General features: G+C 40.9%; 1 protein-coding gene across 5 annotated transcripts in view; it reads right to left on the bottom strand.

Annotated features, from left to right (window-relative positions):
* ANKRD28 (ankyrin repeat domain 28) overlaps positions 1-22,969 on the bottom strand; it is a 195,818-nt gene extending 172,849 nt beyond the window's left edge. Inside the window, exon 1 of one of the 5 annotated variants that reach the window (XM_058290650.2) lies at positions 22,875-22,969. In XM_058290650.2, coding sequence (XP_058146633.1) covers positions 22,875-22,901 — 27 coding nt within the window. In that variant the 5' untranslated portion in view covers positions 22,902-22,969. Of the gene's footprint in view, positions 1-22,761; positions 22,833-22,874 lie in introns of those variants that run through there. The other 4 variants (XM_058290653.2, XM_071212885.1, XM_058290651.2 and 1 more) reach the window with 4 other exon arrangements.
* Positions 22,970-24,347: the final 1,378 nt, after the last annotated feature.

Genomic DNA, 24,347 nt, shown 5'->3' with positions numbered 1-24,347 from the left:
CATCAGTTTTAACAAATGTAGCACACATGTATGACGTTATTAACAGGGAGGAAATGTGAGCAGGGAAGAGAGTGAGGTATATGGAATCCCCTACATTTTCTATATAACTTTTCTGTAATCTAAAATGTCTTTAAAAATAGTTTTAAAAAAAATCAAGGGAAAACTGGAGAAGTAGGAAAGAGCCACAACACAAGGAGTCTTTAATGCCCTATTTAAGTAGCATAATATAGTACCAAACACTTAAACTCTGAAATCAGTCATTTCTGGATGTCTGGATCTAAGTCCTAGGTCTAAATTTCCTTATCTGTAAAACTGGGACATATAAGGCAAAGACAACACAAGTAATCGACTAAGCGATATCTTTACTAGTATCCTGAAGGTAATAATAATAGTTAGAAATCAAACATTTCTAAGCATGGGTATGTGTCTTGGTTTTCCAGTTGCTACGAGAAGTACCACAGAGTGGACTGGCTTAACAACAGTAATTTATTGGCTCACAGTTTCAGTTTCAGAAGCTAGAAGGCATGCTTCCTTCCGGGATTAGTAGCGTGCTGGTGGGGTCCTTGGCTTTCCTGTCACATGAAGATATCCTCTCCTCTTTCTTCTGGGTTCCCCTAACCACCAACATCTGTCTCCTCCCCGTGACTTTCTCCCCCATAAGGCCTCAAGCAATAGAACTACAACTCAACCTGATTCAGCTGGTCATACTTTACCTAAAAATAACCCCTTCAAAAAAGGGCCTATTTACAATGGGTTCATACTACAGAAATGGGATTTAGATTTAAGAACATGTTTGTTTGTTTTCCTGGAGTACACAATTCAATCTACAACAGTATGATTAATCAAATTTGTATTTTAGAAATATCAACAGCAAGAACTGCTTAAAGAGTGAGCCTAAAGATCAGAAAAGCAGGAAAGAAGCCGTTGCAATAATAAATAGTTCAGGTAAGAACATAGCAGAGAGGATAAAAAAAGGGGAAAGATTTCAAAGATAGTAAGAGACAATCAATGACTTTGTGATCAACTGAATAGTAGAATGAGGGAATGGGAAGAGTTAAAAATGACTTCTAAATTTGCAACTTATGGAATTTGGAAGATGATAGAACCATTCACCAATGAAAGAAACACAGGAGAAAATCAATCAATACTTAAAAGTGGTTCAGGGAAGTGGATGTGGCTCAAGTGAGTGGGAGCCCATCTACCATAGAGGAGGTCCAGGGTTTGATTCCTGGGGCCTCCTTGTGAAGGCAAGCTGGCCCACACAGAGAGCTGGCACAGCAAGATGATGCAACAAAAAAGAGACAAAGAGAAACATTAAGAGATGTAGCAGACCAGGGAGCTGAAGTGGCACAAGAGATTGAGCACCTCTCTTCCACCCTGGAAGGTCCCAGGATCATTTCCCAGTGAAGACAAGCAGACACAGAAGAATGCACAGCAAATGGACACCGAGAACAGACAACGCTGGGGGGGGGGGGCCGGGGGGGGGGGGGGAAACACGACTGGGATGATAAATAAATAAATCTTTAAAAAAAAAAGAAAGTGGTTCAAATGGCAAACAGTATACTTAGATCTTAAATAAAAGACCAGAACTTTCCACCAAAGTTCAAGGAATTTAAATCTCCTGTGTCTCTTACTGGGTTGTAGTCTAACCCAACAAGAGACACAAACTGAGGTTTAACAACGTCTGAGGTACCAATCTTAGGAGGCCATTAAAAATTAAATATCGAGGACCCCAAAGAGTTTTGTTATTGTGGGTTTTATCTATTGATGTTTACTGTGTTCAAAATTAAAACAAAAAATTTTAAAATATTTAAATTCATTTAACAATAATAAACCCATTACATGTTAACAAATATAAGCTTTTTATGAAAATTATTTTTTGAAAAATCCAGTGAGAAAAGTGGCAGTTTTACATTTTTACTAATTTCTTTAATGTATGGCTCATCATGGTCTTGTAGCTGCACATTCAATCTGCTACAGTAACCTGCCTTGGATGGAGTGTATGGGGAAAAAAAGCTGTACTCACAAATATAACAAGAAAGTGACAGCATGTTTTAAAAGCTTTTTCAGATAACTGTCAATATTCTTTTTCGATACATCAAATTTTGACAAGCGGTATCTCTTAAAAGTCGCTCGCAATATAAAATCTGAAAGAGTCAATGAACTTTTCACTCTTTTTCACATTAAAATTCATTCATCTAACTTACTCTCTGAATGGAGCTTTTACTCATATATGACTTTATAATGATACATTGACCATTTGGAATATGTTGGTTTATGAATTACGTAGGCTTTCCATATGGTGACATATTTCATACAATATTTTTAAAAAGTCACATTTATTAATATCAATACCCATATAATCAGAAAAAAATCTTTAAGTTAAGGTGTGGCCAATGAAAAATTTCCCAAATTCTAATTTTTATTTGAAAGCTTGAATTTTATCATTAAGAATAAATATTGGGGAAACGGACTTTGGCCCAGTAGTTAGGGCGTCCGTCTACCATATGGGAGGTCCGCGGTTCAAACCCCGGGCCTCCTTGACCCGTGTGGAGCTGGCCATGCGCAGTGCTGATGCGCGCAAGGAGTGCCGTGCCACGCAAGGGTGTCCCCCGCGTGGGGGGAGCCCCACGTGCAAGGAGTGCGCCCGTGAGGAAAGCTGCCCAGCGTGAAAAGAAAGAGCAGCCTGCCCAGGAATGGCGCCGCCCACACTTCCCATGCCGCTGACGACAACAGAAGCGGACAAAGAAACAAGATGCAGCAAATAGACACCAAGAACAGACAACCAGGGGAGGGGGGGGGAATTAAAATAAATAAATAAATCTTTAAAAAAAAAAAAAAAAGAATAAATATTGACAATTGCTATCCTTGAAATGACAAATTCACTTTTTTCATTTTCAAGAAAATGTGTTTCAATTACCCAAGTCTGAATAACCATAATTTCTCAGTTGTTCTTTCAAGTAAAAAGACAATCCATGAAAAGAAGTGCTTCATTCAATCACACAAGTCTTTTTCTGGAGGCAACATCTTCAGTATGCAGCATATATTCATTTTATTACACAGATATTCAAATGATCAGGTGTAATACAATTAATTTATACTTAAGGAGAGTCTATATATTTTTAAATGTAATATTTTTGTGATCTATGTATCTTTTTAAAAAGACAATTAACAATTTTTTTAATGTCTAAAAAGAAATAGGATTTTTTTTTTTTAACTGTGAGTGCCTGACAGTGAAGAATATAGACTACAAAGACAGTTTGGTGCCATTGCCTTGATTCCTGCTAACATTATCAGCAGTTTTACCCATCACTGCTTTTGTGCCTTAGTGCAAATGCCAATGAAGTGAAAAAGACATAAGAATTTAGCATTATTATGAAAATAGTTTGGAGCTCTACTATTCCCAGGGTTCCTGGACCACACTTTGAGAAACACTGGTTTACATGTCCAAACAGTTCTTAGATGCAAGATTTAAACTACTGGTCCTAAATAAAATAACAGAATGCTCTATCCTAGTCTCTGAGAATTGATAAGAAAGAAAAAACAGCAGGCTCAATCAAAGTGTGCAGCAAAGGATTAACCATGTCCAAAGAAAGGTCTGCCCTTACTCAGCTCCTGCAATGTACCTCTAAGCCCTTGAAATGTCCTGCCAGAAAAAAGAGTATCCTTGTTTACCTGGGGGCCTTGGGCCAAGCCTGGGCGTGTAGGCTAACAATGTGATTTAGGGTGCAAACCCTGGGCCACACAGTTCTATTAACCTGACCTCTGGAGAGGCCGGGGACTTAGAGTCAGCCGCACAGCCATGCCTGCATGAGCAAACCCCAATAGAATCCCTGGGCACCAAGGCTCAGGTGAGGCTACCTGGTTGGTAATATTCCTTACGTTTTGCCACACACTGTTGCTGGGAGAAGTCAGCATGGTCCTCATGACTGAGAGGACTGGAGCTCACGCCTGGACCTCTCCTGGACCCTGACCCAGGTGTCTTTCCCTGCTGCTGACTTTACTCGTATCCTTTTGCTATAATAAACTGTAATAAACTACAACCATGAGTATAACAGCTCTGATGAGTTCTCTTGAGTCTTTCTAGTAAATTATTGAACCTGAGAGTCTTGGGGACCTACTGAACTACACAAGATTAGTTACATCCAAACCCTTAAGAAAAGAGAAGCTGATTCCCCACCTACAGGATTCTTTACACTAGATACTCAGTTTTGCCCAGGGCCAAAAACTGGTGTGAGTGTGCGCGTGCGCACCCATGCAACATCCACGGACCCACTGGTGACTGCTGCAAACCCCACGTAACTATCTGCCCTCTCCCAACTTTCGCACTACTGACATTTGGACCAGATGATTCTTTGTTCTGGAGGTACACCCTGTTTAACAGCATCTGTAACCTCTATCCAATAGATGCCAGTAGCACACCCCAACCAATCAGAAGAATCAAAAATATCTCCAGACATTACAAAATGTCCCTTGGGGAGCAAAACCCCACCCCCCACCTCCTACCCATTAAGAACTACTGTTTTGGAGAAAAATCATGTAGGAAACTCAAACTTGCCTCTTTTTATTTTTTAAACAACAAAAAAAGAATATGTTTGATTTTAACTCTATCTTCCCACTTTTCCTAAACTACTTAATGATGAAAAAGCATCTGTCCATCCTGAGTCCTACCTACAAACAATACTTGGATAATAATACTGAACAAAACACTTCCTTCCAGAGCACTCAGATCACCAATTTCAAGAGTGGGGGAAGTCTAACAATGGTTGATTGGCAAGAATACATATGTATCTTCTGTATTTTATGCACATTAATGCCTGTCAGAAAGGGAAGGTTTTTCTAAACTTTGTGGGTGTATATCAAAATAATCTGAGGTACTTTTAAAAAAATGATAGGATCTCATTTCAGATGTAAAGCAGATAGGATTCATTATTCATCAGCAATTATTTGCTTGTCCACTATAAGGTAAGGCACTGCTCTAGGTGATGGGAATACAACAGTAAATAACAGCTGTGATTCCTTCCCTCATAGAGTTCACATTCCAGTAGAGGGAGACATACTATAAACATGTAGATAAACTGAAAAGAAGTCTTCAGACGGAGCTATAAAGAAATATAAAATATAGTAGAACCAATTTCCCTGCATTCTCACCAGTATCAGTAGAGATATTATCAAAGTACTGAATGTATTAATACTGTAGTATTTAGAACTAGTTACATAATCATATATATGAATTCAAACTTCTTTGAGTGTTTTTTTTTAATACTCATAACAGTATTTTTTACTTTGTACAAAATACAAAAATGCAAATCCAACGAATATAGACCAGTGGTGACAGGCACACTGCACAACAGCAAACCTTGTCTAGCAACTGTTAGTGAATACATGCATCATACAAAACAACAACAATGAAAACACAAAGAAAGGCTAGATATTTAGCTATTTCTAACTCCAAAATAATGCTTCCTATCAAAATTTTGGATGGGGGGAAAAACACTATAGCCTCAACTCTTTAAACTCAAGACTAGTAAATTCCCTCACAATTTCCATTCTTACCACCATTAGTTCAATTAAAACACTATGTTAAACTCTCAAAAAGTGGCAGAATTTAATTTTATGAATAAGGGGGGGGAAGATTCTGCACTATCAAAGTATCAAAGAAAATTGTAAGCAATAACCAAGGGTGGCCTAGAAAAAAAAAATCCATTGAAAGAAGACAATCACAAGGAGTGTTTACAATAGAATTTAGCAAGGATTAGAACTGGGGAAATTTTTTTCTTCATTTTATACTCCTGTGAAGAACTACTAACAAAAATGAAGTTTATTGCTCTTTAGTTTTCCCCGAAAGCATTAGCAAAGACTTTTACATATCCTATCTATGGTATTAGAAGAAAAAAAAAAGTTATGTGTACCAAATAAGAAAAAGATCAAACACTTCTATACTAATCAAAACCCAAACAACCAATTAAAAATGGGCAAAGAGCCCCAAGCCAATCAAGGTGGTGAAGTGAGAGGCTTCAGGACCCTGTGCCTCCACAGAAACCCCGTACAACCAAATAAGAAGTGGCAGAAACATCTCTCAAAGCTCCAGAAAACAGTTAAAAGACTGCAGTATAAGAGAAAGCATCAAATCAAGAAAAGCCCCTTAGAAGTGCCCTTGCATGGAACCTGCCACACTCCCAGTACTCCTGGCCTTCCAAGGAAGCTATGCCACAATACCACCTGGACACACGCTTAAGAAGAGGGCCTCAGAGTCCAAACCCCAGTGATAACCCATTAGAATATCAACATCAGGGAGTTTCAACAAAAGGCTACAAAACATACAAAGAAACAAATAGGAAGCAATTACCCAGGCAGAGGAAAGTAAAGCATTGAAAGCCATCAACAAGGAGGATCAGATTTAGAACTTTATAAGTTAAAAACAACTCAGATGCCAGGGAGTGTGTATCTCATCTTTCAATACACACCACACTCCATATACACAAATAGTAAGCAATTTGTTCCTCTTATAACAGTACTTCTCAAGTTGTTTCAAACCTCAGAGGGCTCCCATGATTCCCTCTCTACAACCTATGTATCACTCTGCCACAAATCTGTAAATATTTTATGCCTGAAGGGATGTAGTTATTTAGATATCAGCTTTTCATTGCCCAAAAGAATGAAGGAAGAATTTCAGAGAAAACTGCAGATTTGCCTTCATTTTAGAGCCTATGGTTTGTCACTGCCATTTCTAAACAAACATTTAGAACCTTTGCAAAGCCCTTTCCTCAAGGCTCAAATCTGATGACAAAACTCTGTAAAATCCTCCAATGGTTACCTCTAAAGCTTAAAGAATAAAATTCAAGCTTCCTTTTACTGTGTCTTCCTGTGTCTCCATTTATATAAAGCTCCTATAAGAGGGCAGAGACCTAACCTGAGTCACACCTCACTAATGTAGTCCAATCAAAAGGGTCCCACCCCCACAGGAATGGATTTGTTCAAATACAATATATTTTTTTAAATTCAAACTGTCACAGCACACAAATAAGTTTAACCGTAAGAGAGCTGGAGTAGCTAGATGTATGTTAGTCTGACAAAATATACTTAAAGAAAAAAAAATGTTACTAGAGACAAAGAGGGACATTTTTATAATATTACAAGTATCAATTCAAACAGGAAAACAACAGACATAAACATATGCACCTGTTTTGGTTTCCTTGGCTGCTCAAGCAAATACCATGCAATGGGCTGGCTTAAACAATGTGATTTTAATGGCTTAGAGTTTTGAGGTTAGGAAAAGTCTAAATCAAGGCATCATCAAGGTGATACTTTCTCCCCAAAACACCATGGTGCTCTGGGGCTGGCTGCTGGAGATCCTTGGTCCTCAGCCTGTCACATGGCAAGGCTCATGGTAGCATCTGTTGGTCCCTCCCTTCTCTTCCAGTCCCAATCATCTTCAGCTTTTGGTTCCTCCTCCTATGGCTTTCTCTCTTTCTGTCTGAATTTCATTCTGCTAAAAAAGGACTCCAGTATTTGGATTAAGATCTGTTCTGAGTGACCTGGGCTATACATTAACTGAAGTAACTACATCAGGAGGTCCTACTTACGATGGGTTCACAACCACAGAAATGGATTAAGAACATGTTTTTCTGTGATACATACAGTTCCAAACCACCATAGCACTTAACAAAATAACCCCACAATACATGAAGCAAACATACATGACAGAAATACAGGGAGAAATAGGTAATATAACAATAAGAGTTGTAGACTTCAATACTCCATACTCAATAACAGATTTTTTAAAAAAAACAAACCTGGACAGAAAATCAGCAACGATACAGAAAGCTTGAAAGCTATTAGCCAACTTGACCTAAATTATGACATTTATAGAAGACTCCACTCAAAAAAGCAGAACACATTCTCCTCAAGCCCACATGGAACAGTGCCCAAGATAGGCTCAAATTTAAAGGGACTGACCTTCCTGATATGATCTAAGCATCTTGAGATCAGAGAGACAGCCTGGAAGATAGGTTACCAGGAGACAGAAAGGGAGTAGCGAGTGGTGAGCCAATGTTCAATCTGGGGAGGACCTACGATATGGTAGAAGAGGGTGGTTTGGCAGTGGAGGGGGGTGATGGTGGTGCGAGGATGCAAGGACATAAGGCTGATGGTGCTGGAGCGTGTAGATAAGCAGGGCACGGGAGTGGGTTGGACTATTCATGGAACTGGAGGAAGGGCTGGTGGAAGGAACAGGTGAACTCTGGGGAGGTGGAGGTCTGTAGTAGAAAACACAATTGTGGGAATGTTCTTTTGGCAAATAAGCCAGGAGAGGGTGGTCATTGGTGGAGGGTGCGGGTGGTGGTGGGGATATGTGGAAAAGGGTGCACTTAGGGCATGTTCTATGAATATGCATGTGGTCATCTTGTTATAGGGTGTTATCTCAGTGGGTATAGACCCACACAATGACAACAAAATACTCAACTCCCATCTTGGGGAGTCCAGCTATGTTCTCAACTAGAGGGGCAAGAATCTCTCGAGTACTTAAGTAGTGCCTAATAAAAGAAAACAGACCAATACGTCAAGTCCTCAATATGAATGCATGTAAACTACTGCCTAAGAGTTACCTCCTGAAAACCTCGTTACTCAAATGTGGCCTCTCTCTAAGCCAGGGGTTCTTAACCAGGGGTCCATGGACCCTCAAGGGATCCATTGCAAGATTTCAGGGGATCCATGAGCTTGAACTGAAAAAAAACAACAACAATGTATTATCTTTATTTTCTCTGACCTCTAACTGAAATGTTGTTGAGTGTCATAAAACTATCTGCCACAACATTTTGAGAAGGGGTCCATGGTTTTCACCTGACTGGCAAAGGGGACCATGGAACAGAAAAGGTTAAGAGCCCCTGCTCTAAGCCAAACTCAGCAAATAAATGCACTATCTTCCCCCCAATGTGGGACATGACTCCCAGAGATAAGCTTTCCTAGTACTAAGGAATTAATACCAAGCACCAACCAGTAGTGCATATGGAAAAGACTTTGACCAAAAGGGGGAAACACCAAATACAAAAGAGTTTTCACAACTTAGAGATTTCAAAAAGAGTCAGGAGGTCACTCCAGAGGTTATATTTATGCATGTCTCAGCCAGATCTCACTAAATGCCACTTCGAACAAAGCCTCAAATAGGGGTGCTCCTGGGGGCTCTAGGGCCATCTGGACACTACAGGTAAGGCACACAACTCCTTGAAACCAGCACTCTGTTGTGGGCCTTACCTTGAAATATATGACAACCTATTTCCGCAGTGTAACAGAGTTAGGCTCATATATAAATTTCCCTACACACAACTCTTCTACCCATTTTATTTGAGCCTATAATTAGCACTATATCCATTAAATATATGTCTCAGAGATTTAAATCTTCGTTCTGTTCAGCTGAGCTCTGAATCTCAGAACTATGGCAGACACTTACTCTCCCTATCATCAGACTCAACCAGGACAAATGATGATGGGCAACCCCCATGCCAAAAAACAAAGTACAATTGCAAGTAAAAGTTCCTTCCATCTGCCCCATAAGATCTAATCCCCTTTTTAATCTGAGGCAGAGTAGGCATCGCGATCTCAAAATCCTCAAGGTTGAAGAATGAACAAATATAAGGGGAGAATGCAACCATGGATAAAGTAAACTTATTAATATCATAGTAATGGAAGAACATGTTAACACTGTTATAAAGACAGTGGTTACCGAAGGTTCTGGGGGGCAGGGAGGGAATAATAGGTCATTTTTAGGGCATTATAATTAAATGTAAACTACAGATCTTGATTAATAGCAATGCTTCAATTGTAACAAATGTACCACACAAGTGTAAGAAGTTGTGGGAAGGGGAGGGAGGGGGGATATATGGGAGTCTCTTATTCTTTCAATGTAACTTTTCTCTAATCTAAAACCTCTTAAAAATAAAGCTTATTATATTAAAAAAATTTTAAAGGGCTCAAATAATACAAAGTATTTTCCTCTATCAAAATGGAATTAAATTAGAAATTTAACTACAAAAGAAAATCTGGAAAACCCACAAATGTTTAGAAATTAAACAACATATTTCTAAATAACACATGGATCAAAAATGAAATCTCAAGGGAAATTTGAATATATTTTGAGCTGAATGAAAATTAATATATAAATTTATGGGATACTGGTAGCATAGGCTTAGAGATTAATTTATAACAGTATACACCAATATTGGAGGGGGGAGGGGAGATTTCAAGTAAGTTTCCACCTTAAGAAACTAAAAACAGATGCACAGGGAAGCAGTATTTGGCTCAACGGACAAAGCGACCACAAAGGTTCAAACCCAGGGCCTCCTGACCCGTGCTGATGTGCGCAAGGAGTGCTGTGCCATGAAGAGGTGTCCCCCACATAGGGGAGCCCCATGCACAAGGAGTGTGCCCTGCAAGGAGAGCCGGCAGCGCGAAAAATGTGCAGCCTGCCCAGGAATGGTGCTGCACACACAGAGAGCTGACACAGCAAGAAGATGAAACAAAAAGAGACACAGATTCCGGGTGCCGCTGACAAGAATACAAGCGGACACAGAAAAACACACAGCAAATGGACACAGAGAGCAGACAACTGGGGGGATGGGGTGAAAAATAAAAAATAAATCTTTAAAAATAGATGCACAAACAAAAACCAGAGGAAAAGAAATTATAAATATTAAGAGGCTATCAGCACAATTTAAAAAGAAAAAACAATAAAAGCAAAAGTTGGTTTCTTAGAAGGGAACGAAACTGACAAACTATTATCTAGACTGACCAAGAAAAAAGAACAATGAAGACACAAATTACTAAATCGGAAATGAAAGTGGGTACATCACTACCAACCTCAGAAGATCAGAGGAATAAAAATTTGAAAGAACTATAAGGGAATACCAATAGAATATGAATAAACCTTAATACTTATAAATCTTCCCATAAAGAAAAGCTCTGCCCCACAGCTTCATTGGCAGATTCTACCAAACATTTAAAGAATAATAATACTAATCCTTTATAAACTCTTCCAGAAAATAGAAAGAATGCTTCCTAATTTATTCTGAAGCCAGTATTACCTTCAAACCAAAGCCCAACGAAGAAAAAAACAAAATCACAAGGAAACTAGGGACCAATATCCCTCATGAATAGAGACATAAACATCTTCAACCAAACATTAGCAAACTGAATCCACCAACATAAAATAGGGATTCTATAGTTTGGCTGTTCTCAAAACATTAAACATAAGCTTACTCTAGGATTTCTACTCCTAGAAATCTTATCAAAAGAAATTAGAGGGGAGCGGGTATAGCTCAGTGGTCGAGCATCTGCTACTCATGTACGAGGTACTGGGTTCAATCCCCAGTAAAATTTCCAAAAAAAAAAAAAGAAAGAAAAAATTATTACATGCCTACACAAAGACAAAGACATGAATATTCATAGCAGTATTATTCAGAATAGCCCAAAACAGAAAACAATTCAGATTTCTATCAAGTGGTAAATGGATTTAAAAAAAAAAAAAAGTGGTATATCCCTACAATGGAATGCTGCTCAGCAATAAAGAACTGTTACATGCTACATCATGAATGATCCTTCTAAACATTTATGCTAACTGAAAGAAGCCAGACACAAAAGATCACATACTAGATGATTCCACTTAGATGCAATGTCCCGAAAAGGCAAATCTAAAGAGACAGACACCTAATCAGCGGTTGCCTGGAGCTGATGGTGGAGCCAGGGAGCAACGGAAAAGAGGGCACAGGGTATATTTTTAGGGCGACAGATAGGTTCTAAAACTGGACTATGGTGATGGATGCACAATTCTTCACATTTACTAAAAACCTGAATTACAATCAGGTGAATTTTACAGTATGTAAATTCTACCTCAGTAAACCATTAAAAAAAAAAGAAAAAAAGATAAAGAAAGAACCATCAGTCTCACCAGTCTCCAACTCCATAAATCCAACTTGAAAGGTTATCAGCTACTCAAAATCTTACAATACAACAAAAAATGAATGTGAATTGTTGGAGAGAACTGAATTGGATAAAAAAGATCTTCTGAAAGGAAGGCTGGGGCACATAGAAATGTGAAATCAGTGAAAGCTGTACAAACTCAACACATTTTAGAGTCAATGTGGTTCAGAGAGAAGTCTACCTAAAGGGTGGCTCAGATTTCTTTCTCCAGTGATGACAACACAAAAGGATACATGAAAAAAAAAAATGGCATTTTTCTAATTTTATTCTTTTTTTTTTTTTTTTTAAAGATTTATTTTTATTTATTTAATTCCCCTCTCCTCCCCCGGTTGTCTGTTTTCTGTGTCTTTTTGCTGCATCTTGTTTCTTGGCATCTTGTTTCTTTGTCCGCTTCTGTTGTCGTCAGCGGCATGGGAAGTGTGGGCGGCGCCATTCCTCGGCAGGCTACTCCCTCCTTCGCGCTGGGCGGCTCTCCTATGGGTGCACTCCTTGCGCTTAGGGCTCCCCTACGCGGGGGACACCCCTGTGTAGCACAGCACTCCTTGCGGGCATCAGCACTGCGCATGGCCAGCTCCACACGGGTCAAGGAGGCCCGGGGCTTGAACCGCGGACCTCCCATGTGGTAGACGGACGCCCTAACCACTGGGCCAAGTCCGTTTCCCATAATTTTACTTATTCTTAACCTTGACATCCGTTGATGGAAAGGAAAATGCGTTCACTATCTCTAATCAAAGAAATTCAACACAAACATCTTTGACTTACTACTTTATATCAAGGTTGGAAAGATTTTTAAAGTTACATAGTAATATACGGCACACCCAAATAGAAATCAGCCTTGTTAAAGTTGAATTCTTTAACTGATGTTGCTTTGGTTTCATCAGATTAGAATCTTGACTAATTGGTGGTCATCTAAACCAGATACCAATATATAATATGCAGGTAAGATGCAAAAAATAAGCAAATACAAATAAAAACAGCTAAATCTGAGCCTGAGGATAGAATTACAAGTGTAGGTAGAAGGGCAGTCTGAGAAAGGAAAATGCATACTCATTCCTCTGAGTCAAAAATAAGAGGAAAAAAAGACTGACAGAAAACAATGCACGTAAGTAAATTATTTGCAATTAAATAAGGAATCAATGAGAAAGATTACATGGGTAGAGAGGCTCTCTTTCCTGAGTAAATTTGGAGATAAACATGCTAAAATGGAGAAAGATAAAATTAAAGACTAACTGGTATAAAAAAGATATAATGACTGTTAAACAGCTATGACAATGCAGCTGAAGATAGGAAGCAGGAAACTGGAGTATATTCAGCTTGATTTTACTACTTTTTTCACCATTTTTTGGTGGCCCCAGAGAATACACACAGAAGTAACCCACTAGTTGAAGGACATGGAGAAAGGGTATAGGAGTTTAGAATTTTGGGCTAAGTTATTTACTGAGCAACTACTATGTACTAGATACTTTATCAACATTCTCACAACCCAAAGAAGCAGAAACTGTTATGCCCATTTTACAGATTAAATGAATCCATCTTACTCTCTAGCTATCTCTTCTTATGCATCCTATCCACCCTCGCCCCCTAGTCAAAACCCTGGGCGGGGGCGGGGGCTGAGGGGGGGGGGGAGTATCACTGAAAATCATCCTTCTCCTTTAGCCCCTATAATCAACAAGTCTAATCAGGATTACTGCCTAAATATCTCTGGAATACATCCCTACTGCCTTTGTCTTACTGCACACGTCTTTTCAAATGAACACTTCCTATCAGCTCCCCTACCTTCAACTTCACCCTCAACAACCAATCTTTATCCTATACTAACTTTAATTCCCCAGAATTCATTCAAACTGCAATTCTGAAACCGATCCCATGTCCGATCTTCCTACTACTTGACACTGCTTTCAGAACTGAATAAAGTTTCAACTCCTTAGAACTCAGCACACAGGATCTTCAAAGCCTGGCACCTGCCTATCTCCAAGAGGGATAAGATAGCTCTTGGCATTTCAATCCCCGATGCCTGTAACCATACTTACCTCCTGACAGATTTTAAGCAAATCAATTTTATTGGTACTTATCTTTAATAAGATGTACAATCAATGGTATTTGGTATAATCATATAGTTGTGTGTTCATTACTTTAATCATTATTAGAGCATTTTCATCATTTCAATAATAATAACAAATAAACAAGAAAACTCTTCAGCTCTCAATCTCTCTTTCCCCTGCTGTACATAGCTGCTAATTCTGGCTATTCGTGCACATTTATTTATTAAGCAGTTTTAATGAGATATATTCATGTACCATACAATCTATCCAAAATGCATAATCAATGGCTTTTAATATAATCATAACATTGTACAGTCAACACAAAAAATTGAGAATTAATCAAAAAACTCCACACTCTTTAATGTGCCTTTCCCAGCCCCATCTAACCACTAACCTAATTTTCTCTTTATAAACTGATTTATACTTATATTTTATAAAAATGGAATCACAAAATACATTACACAATATATCATTATATTGTGTTCTTTTGTACCTGGCTTGCTTCACTCAACATAATGTCCTCCAGGTTCATCCATGTTGTCATGTGCTTCACGACTTCATTTCTTCTTACACTGCATAATATTCCATTGTGTGTATTCACCAGTCTGTTTATTTATTGGTTGATGGACGCCTGAGTTGTTTCCATCTTTCGGCAATCATGAATAACGCTGCTATGAACAATGGTACACAGATATCTATTCGTGTCACTGCTCTCAGTTCTTCTGGGTATATACCCCGTAGTGGTACTGCACGATCATGTGGCAAATCTACATTCAATTTCTTTAGGAACTGCCTACACAGTCCTCCACAGTGAGTATACCATTCTGCATTCCCACCAACAGTGAATAAGTGTTCCTATCTCTCCAACACTTGTAGTTCTCTTTTTAATAGTGGCCATTCTGATAGTGTGAAATGATATCTCATAGTTTTGATTTGCATTTCCTTAATCATTAGTGATGTTGAACATTTTTTCATGTGGGTTTTTTTTTGTCATTTGTATTTCTTCTTTGGACAAAAGTCTATTCAAGTCTTTTGCCCATTTTTTAATTGGGTTATTTATCTTTTTATTGTTGAGTTGTAACATCTCTCTATATATCATGGATATTAAACCCTTATCAGGCATGTGATTTCCAAATATTTTATCCTATTGAGTCAGTTGCCTTTTCACCCTTTTGACAAAGTCCTGTGAAGTGCAAAAGTGTTTAATTTTGAAGAGCTGACAATTCCTTAAACACTTTCTTGTGTCTTGGAGTCTAGTATAGTACTCAACACATAATAAAATGAAAGAGTCAGTCAAATGAATATATGAATAAACAGTTATGTTGAATTTGGGTTGAATGATATGTAGCTAACTGGCACTGACAAAGACATGAGATCTTAGGTAAAAATTCAAAACCAGAACCACAAATGTGAGAATGACTAACAAAGAAACAATATTTGGAAGACCTGGAGAATAGGCATGCTCCGGCAATAATGTGATCTTAACTAAAACCAGGGGCTAAGTATTTCCTTACTAAATTTTCATTATACTTAATGTACCCAAATTAGGAACTAATATATTAATATCCATATTTAAGAAGCTACTAACTAGAAGGACATTCCATGTTCATGGATTGGAAGACTAAATATTGCTATGAATTTATAGATTCAACACAACCCCAATCAAATTTCTAACAGCCTTCTTTGCAGAAATGAAAAAGCCTATCATTAAATTCATATGGGAAGGGTAAAGGTCCCTAAAAATAGCCAAAATCATCTTGAAAAAGAACAACAAAGTCTGAGGACTCACATTTCCAGATTTTAAAAGTTAGTTAAAGATATAGTAATCAAAACAGTGTTGTACTGGGACAAAGCCAGACAAACAGAACAATAGGAAATACATAAACCCTCACATCTATGGCAAAATGATTTTTGACCAGGGTGCCAAGCCCACTTGATGGGAAGAGAATAGTTTCTTCATCAAATGGTGTTGTCAAAAAAGAAAAAGGAAAAAAAAATTTTTAAAACAAACAAATGGTCCTGGTAAACTGGATATCCATATGCGAATGAACAAAATTTTCTCCTTACCTCACATTATATACAAATATGGAACAAAGACCTCAATATAAAAACCAAAACTATAAAACCTCTAGAAGAAAACAGAGAACAGATTCAGGAGCTCATGTTAGGCAATGGACTCTTAGACTTTACACCAAAAGCATGAACAGCAAAAGAAAAAATAACTTGGGCTTCACCAAAATAAAAAAACTTACATGCAAAGGACATCTGGAAAGTGGAAAAACAATCTATCAAACATGAGAAAATATTTAGAAGCGTATATCTGATAAGGCTTTACTATCCAGAATATATTAAAATATACAGCCTTCCTACAACTCAACAACAAAAAGACAACCCAATTTAAAAATGGGCAAAGGACTTGAATAGACATTTCTCGAGGAAGATATACAAACCGCCAAGAAGCACTTGAAAAAGATGTTCAACATCATTAGCTGAAAGGACATAAAAATCAAAATTCCAATGAGATACCACTTCATACCCACTGGAGTGGCTATTATTTTAAAAAAGGAATGTAAATGATGGCAAGGATGTGGAAAAATAGGAATCTTCACACACTGCTAGTAGGAACGTAAAATGGGGAAGATGCTGTGGATGAGTCTGACAGTTCCTCAGAGTCAAGTATAGAATTGTTATATGACTCAGCAATCCCACTTCTAGTCCCAAAAGAAATGAAAGCAGGGTCAAATAAGTATTTGCACACCCATGTTCACAGCAACATTATTTTCAACTGCCAAAAGGTGGAAACAACCTAGGACCAGGTATAGCTCAGTGGTAACCTAAGTGTCCATCAACTGATGAATGGGTCAATAAAATGTGGTATATACTTACACAATGGAATATTATTCAGTCATAAAAAGAAATGAAGTTGATACATGGTGCAACATGGATGAACCATGAAAACATGGCACTGAATGAGAAAGCAAGATGCATAAAGACAAATATTATGGATCCCACATATATGAAATAAATAGGATATTCAAATTCATAGTCAGGAATTAGAAAACTTAAATGTGGTGCTCAACTGTAATTAAGCTCAATTCTAGGCTTCGGGAACAAATATTTCTCTACCTAATTGTTACCTGACTTCTCTTTTTAAGCATTTTAACCATCCAGTACCACATGTTTAAATGATTTTTGTGGCCTTAAAACCTCAAGAATACAAAGGATATACCTATCAATTTATAATAAACGTAGGTATGAGTAAAACCTCACTAATTAAGAATTTAAACTTAAATTTACTTGGCAAAAGTGGCCTTTTCAATAAAGCTATGAGAGTAGTAATTCTATGCAGACTCCACTTTATATTGCCAATTAACACACACACACACAGAAGAATCCTGCTTTTTTTTGTTCTGTTTTTGTTTCTGATAACTTTTTAAAATGAGTAGAACAAAAGTGGATCAATCACTTAATAGTATAAACAAGAACTGGGAGAAAGGGAGAAAGGAAATTAACGTTATTTGGCAACTTGCATCATTTTAACTATAGATTTGTTTTTTGTTTTTAAAGATTTATTTCTTTATTTCTCTCCCCTCCTCCCCCTCCCCTGTTGTCTGTTCTCTGTGTGTATTTGGTGCATCTTCTTCTTTGTCCGCTTCTGTTGTTGTCAGCGGCACGGGAATCTGTTTCTTTTTGTTGCGTCATCTTGTTGTGTCAGCTCTCCGTGTGTGCTGCACTATTCTTGGGCAGGCTGCACTTTCTTTTGCGCTGGGCGGCTATCCTTATGGGGCACACTCCTTCCGCGTGGGGCTCCCCTACGCGGGGGACACCCCTGCGTGGCACGGCACTCCTTGCGCGCATCAGCACTGAGCATGGGCCAGCTCCACACGGGTCCAGGAGGCCCGGGGTTTGAACCGAGGACCTCCCATGTGGTAGATGGACGCCCTAACCATTGGGCCAAGTCCACTTCCCATTTTAACTATAGATTTGTACACAACGGACTAGTGACAGTTTAAAACACAACTGGCCTAAGTAACTGAAGGCTTTATGGTGACTTGTCCATAAGATACATTCTCCAGAACAAAAGACTTGATCTTAAACTATTTCTCCAGGCAGACAGCATTTTCCAGGGGTCTCTCACCCTTGCCCAGACAGAAGGTGTTTGCCAAACATAACTTCACATTAGACTAGAACAATAAAAAAGAAATAATATAAAATGGTGAAAAACCGAACACATCCCAAATCTAAATACTTGGAGTATCTGTTTTTCTTCACTACCATAATCAACGTTTCATTGCATTTTCATAAGGTTTAATTTACCCTAGTGAGATTATGTAACAAAAAAGGTTTAAAAGTCATTCTCAATTGCCATGGAATATTAGAAAGTCACTCTCAATTGTACATATACATGGATCATAACTTTGGCTACAAGGAACCCTTAAAGATGCACTCACTCCCAGTCAGACTTTTGTTTAGTATTTTATGTACTCAGTTTGTACTAAAATATATTCGATAGTTGTAAATTATAGTAAAATCTAGCTAACTGGTCTTGGATGCCCCTAGTTTATCTTTTCTATTTATTCCTACAAAACCTGTAATACGGTGGTTATTTAACTATTTCTATTTCTCATGGTCTCCTCTGAGAATCTAATAAGTATGCAAATAGGCACATTCCCCCTGAAGCCCTCCACAGACTTTAGGCTAAGAAAGCCCAGCTGTAACTACTGTCCATCACCTATCAATAAGGCCCAAAACTTCTCAGCCAGGTACTCAAAGTACTTCATGATGTAATCACAGTTGACCTAGCTAACCTCCCACTGCTTTCCAGCTACATATGCCAATCAGTGTTACCTCCTTAGTACCCCCTAACATATGTGGCTTGCCTTCACGAGTCCCCTTGCTGGTGTCTACAAATCCTTCCAGGTGAACTAAAATACCTCCCTTGCCATGAGGGTCTTCCTCTGCCCACAATCCTATCATCTTCTCCTTTGTCAACTCTGAAACATGTTATAGTTATCTCTTATGGCCTCACATTTCTACATAATAGTCAGGAAACATAAGATACACTTATTTTTAAAATGTATGTTGGGTACATTTTCAAATCTGCTCCACATGTTTTTCTGACCTCCACAATCCTTTTCCCTTGCAGAGTCTCACATCCAGAGCTACAAAACAGGAGAATAGCCCATAGAAAACCAGGCCATGTCTTCAGGCATTTCATGCATTCTGTATCCCCAACTATAAGATTCCTCAAGGATCAAAATATATCACCTATTTTTTTTCCTACCAAAAGTCTAAAGAACAATGTTCTGCCATTAGTGGGTACTGGACCAAGTGAGAAGTACCCATTCAAAATAATGGTTGTTATTCTCATCAATGCAACATGCATTCACTGATATATGCCAATCCTGTTCAAAAAACCTTCAACATTACCTAATGACCACTTCCCCAAGGGAGCACAAAAAAACAGTTCCCACAGAAAAATAATCCAAATATAAAAGCTATTATCTGTCAGTACTGCTACAAATTTAACTTTATGTAACAAAGTCAGAAAACAGAAACAATTAACATCCCAAGTGATACCTGTGCACACTACAGAAGACAATGAAATAGCATAAAAGAACTTCTAAACCTAATCGAAAAGTTTATAACCAACTGATTCAAACTATAACATGGATGAACCTTGAAAATTATGCTAAGTAAAAGAGGTTAGATACAAAAGGCCACATATTGTATGATTCCATTTATATGAACTCTCAAGAATAAGCATATCCATAAAGTAAATAAGTGGTTGCCGAGGGGGATGGAGGGAAGGGAGAATGGGAAGTAACTCCTAACTGTTATGTGTTTGTTTGTGCTATTGTTCTTGAGTGACGGAAGTGTTCTGGAATTACATAGTGAGAATGGCTGGACAACCTTGTGAACACAGTAGAGACCAGAGATGAATTTTATGGTGCATAAATTATATCTCAGTTTTTTAAAGTTTATGAACAATTTGATTATTTCATCTCAAAGAAAACTTTTTAATAGGACTCTCATTTTACAATTGGTTTTGTCAAACTGAATTAAACTAGAAATTACCAACTGGTCCCCTACAAGCCCTTGTTTTAAACCACAGCATTAACTGATGTCAATGATATGACTAACTTACCAACATCGACAGTGGCCAGGAGCTGAGCACAGCTCACCTCCTGCTCCTAACTGCCATGCTCCTCACCACTCACTATGCTGATCTAGACAAGGAAGCTAGAGGTCAGATGCCATTTAGCTTCCAGCATGTTGATATGGTCGACCAACATCCAAATAGGTTCTCCTATGTAAATAACCTGCATCGCCTGGTAAACATCTGGGTTTCTAATCTAAATAATACCTTTCTTATTGGAGTGTATTATGAATCACTAATATATTAAAATGTAATCATGTATGGTTACATTTTTACTAGGTGAAAAAGACAAAAATCTTGAGTGACACCTGTTGAATAAGACCCTGCAATTGTTATAATAAATTCCTGCTGTATAAACTGAAGTTAAATAATTTGATGAAAAGTTCGTGTTTCTACTTCTACAAACAGCCAACAAATCATTTTAGATTAAGAAAAAAATTATTTTCATCTAATAACAGAAAAGAAGTACGGCGATAACTTCTTACCCCTATAACTAGGTGTTGGAACACAATGAAGGAAGGCTGCCTTATTGAGAATTTTTATTGGATATGAGAACTGATTTACCTACTGATTTTATATGTAAACCATCTAGAACTCTCCTGAAGCTTAAACACACAAAGAAAAACAACCATATCCACTTGTAGCTTCTACATACTAGGTTGTATTTTGCAAATCTAAAAGAAAACTAAATAGAAGATGAATACAGAAACTTACCTAGAAAAGTAAGACCATTGTCTCAAATATCAGTTAGGTTTTGGTTTTTTTTCTTAAGAGGTACTGGGATCGAACCCAGGACCTCATAAATGGGAAGCAAGTGCTCAACAAATGAGCTACATCTGCTACCCATAAGTTAGGCTTTTGAGCTAAATGCCATTATTAAGCACTTTCCAGCATGAAAGTTCTTGTGTACCTATGCATGCAGCATGAAAGTTCTTGTGTACCTATGCAGACTTTCTTCTCCTTTCCTCCAAATAAAATAATTCATCTAGCTGAAATGCTTTTTCTGAAGATGGCAAATGTTAAAAATAGTATTTGCATTCCATTTCATTTTTACCATCATTTCTAATTACTAATAAAATATCAGCATATAACGTAACTTCTAACTGCAGTTATTCCCTTTAAATTAGGCAAAGTCAAATTCATTTCTCAAAGTCTTCCAAGAGAGACCGAGATAGGCTAATTACTTAGTGCTTTAGAGGTAAACTTCAATGTTCTTTTTCTCCCCTCTGATACAGGCATTTCATTAACGTGTGCAAGTACCCTCATTATAGAGCAAACTTAAACCTCAAAATTAACACTAATACTGGATATTAAATAAAACCAGAGTGGGGTCACAAGTGCTTCATAATTTCAATTCCTAAACACACAAATAAAAAAGTGCAAATCGATTTTGCGTCCAGCTGAAAACACAATCCCATTTCTTTTTAAACCTGATGGTGAATAAAATGTGAAGCGCTCTCAAAAGTTCGCCCAATTCCTCATGCACATGGTCTGAATCACAAAAAAAAACTTTCAGAAACATGGGACTAGAAACAAGGAAAACTAACAAAAATCAATGGTTACTTCATTATTTACAGAAACACTAAATGCCAACAGATTGGTAAAGATTAGTGTAAAACCTAGATCTTGAGCTTTGCCTGGAAGAGTAGAACATGAGTTAACTGTACAGGAATTGGTTTCCAAAGGAAAACCAATCTCTTTTATGATTTAACTATGCTTTGCCTGTTATTCTTTTAACAGCGATGTCCAACAGAACCTCCTGGCATAAATGTTCTGTATCCGTGATGCCCAAAAACACAGCCAGTAAGCCGAATGTGGCCGCCGAGTGCTTGACTCGCGGCAAGCAGTTACCGAAGGGGGTGCATACTTACTCTTACTTCATTTTGATTAACTTAAAATTGCCACGCGAGGCTCGTGCTCTCATACCGGACGGCACAATCCTATCATTTGCAACATACAGTCTACACCTATAAACCTAGCAGTCATTTTTTCAATGTATCATTTTCTGACAACCACCCGCTACCGGATTATCCACCACTTCAGCCACCAGCCCAGACAAAGACTTCCCCACCGAGGGGGAGCTCGGGGCTCCGCGGGGCTTGGACCTGAAGGTGCGGGCGCCCCGAGGAGCGGGCGTGCGAAGCGCGTCTCGCGGCTCTTCCCCATTGTTTTGCAGGAGGGGCGCTGACCGACGGCGCGGCTTCCCGAGCAACGCGAGTTACTCGCCCTTCAGACCTGTCCGGGGTCTTCGGTTTGGAGAAACGACGCCGGCAACGCTGCCCGCGAGCCGGCCGAGCGCCCAGGTTCCCCTTCCGAGAGGAGATGCGAACGCGCGGGGGCGGCCTGCGGGGCTCGGGAGCCCGGCTCCCCGCCTCCCCGCGCGGGGCTTGGCTACATTGTTGCGACCGGCGGCGACTGCGTCCCCCCTCCCGAGGCTCGAGTCCCGCGGGCCCTCGACGGCGCTCCCTAAGGCGGGCGAAGTACCCGGGACGGCGCACGGAACGCCCCGCGGGGGCCCCGGCGCAGGCCGCCCCGGCCCGCGACGCCGACGGGCGGGCGAGGCCACCTGTTAGGCCCGGGCCTCACCTGGCCGGCCCCGGGCGGCGGCGCGGCGCGGCGCTGACGGGGCTGAGGCGCCCGGGACGGCGGCCCGCGCCGCCCGCGCCGCCCGCGCCCTCCCCGCCGGCGCGCCCGCCTACCTGGTCGCGGAGCTTGAGGAACGCCATGGCGCCGCCGCCCCGGCCCCGCTGCGCCCGCCCGGGGCCTCGGGCGGCCGGGGCCCGAGCTCGGCGGGGGGCGGCGCCGCGAGGGGAGCCGCCGGCCGCCCGCGCCGCCTTCCTCTCGCGCTCCCGCCGCCTCGCGCGGAGCCGCCGCCGCCGCCTCACGCCCCCTTCCCGCAGCGCCCGGCGGCCCCCGCGCGGCCGCTCCGGCGCGCGGCTGCGGCGGCCTCGCCTGCGCTCCACGCTCGCACCACCGCCCGCCGCGATTGGCCGCCCGCGCGGGGGAGAGGCCAGAGTAAGGCGGGCGCCCATTGGCCAGCGCCCGCGCCCGCGCCCGGCGGCCCCGCCTCCCGTGGCGGGGAGGGGCGGGAGGTGGCCGCGCGGGGGCGGGGCGAGGGAGGGCGGGGGCCGGGGGCGGGGCGGGCAGGAGGGCGGGGCGGGCAGGTGTCCGGCTCCGGGGCGCGGGGGGCGCGGGGCTGCACGCGGGGGGCCGAGCGCGGAGCTCCCGGGGCCCGCGGGGGAGGACGGGGCGGGCCCGCAGGTGGAGGCGGCGGGAGGGCGCGGCCGTGGGCTTGGGGCGGCGACCGGGGAGGGGGCGCGGGAGGCCGTGGGCCCCCCCCAGAGCCCCAGGCCGGGCGGGCTGTTGGCTCGTCCTTTCTCCTCTCGGATCTGGACGGCTGGGCCTCCCACGTGGAGAAGAGAGGGGTGCAGGGCCCCCAGGGGACAGCGCCCTGGGGGCGGAGGGGGGGCGCTCGAGCGGCCGGGGGGAGGGGGGCTGGAAGAGCGCCCCTGCCCCGCAGCGCTGGCGTCCCTAGGGACAGACTCCGGAGGCCCGCGGGGTCCGTGGCTGTCTGGAGGAAAGGTGCTCTGCCAGGGCTGTTGATTGGCATGCTGCAGGTAGAGGAAAAGCTACGCTTTTAGGCCCGCAGGAAATGAAAAGATGAGGGTCTGCAAAAATCAAAAACACTGCTGAACAATGGAACGATCCTTCCAATAGTCTTTGACATATCCGTATCTGGATGCTATAGAAACAGTTTCTTTCTAAAATTACATCTGTCCTAAGTTTAATGTTCTACATAAAATGGAGGGATTCTCATAGCAGTGATGTGTAATCATCACGAAGAGGGCTCAAGAGGAAGGCCAACTGCCCGCACTTTGCATTATCTGCGGTCTCACTCCTTTCCTGGACTTGGTCAACTACAGCAGATTAAGTAAGGACACAGCTTGTCACCCAAACTCCCCGTCAGTTCTGTAAAGGGTGAATGAGTTCATGTTGGGAAAGCACTTGAGTTCTCCAAAGCGAAGGTGTTATAAGATTACTAAGAGGGAAAATGGACTTGGCCCAGTGGTTAGGGCGTCCGTCTACCACGTGGGAGGTCCGCGGTTCAAACCCCGGGCCTCCTTGACCGGTATGGAGCTGCCCATGTGCAGTGCTGATGCGCGCAAGGAGTA

Source organism: Dasypus novemcinctus, chromosome 31 (assembly GCF_030445035.2).
Source record: "Dasypus novemcinctus isolate mDasNov1 chromosome 31, mDasNov1.1.hap2, whole genome shotgun sequence".
NCBI lineage: Eukaryota > Metazoa > Chordata > Mammalia > Cingulata > Dasypodidae > Dasypus > Dasypus novemcinctus.
This window is presented reverse-complemented; position numbering and strand designations above follow the sequence as displayed.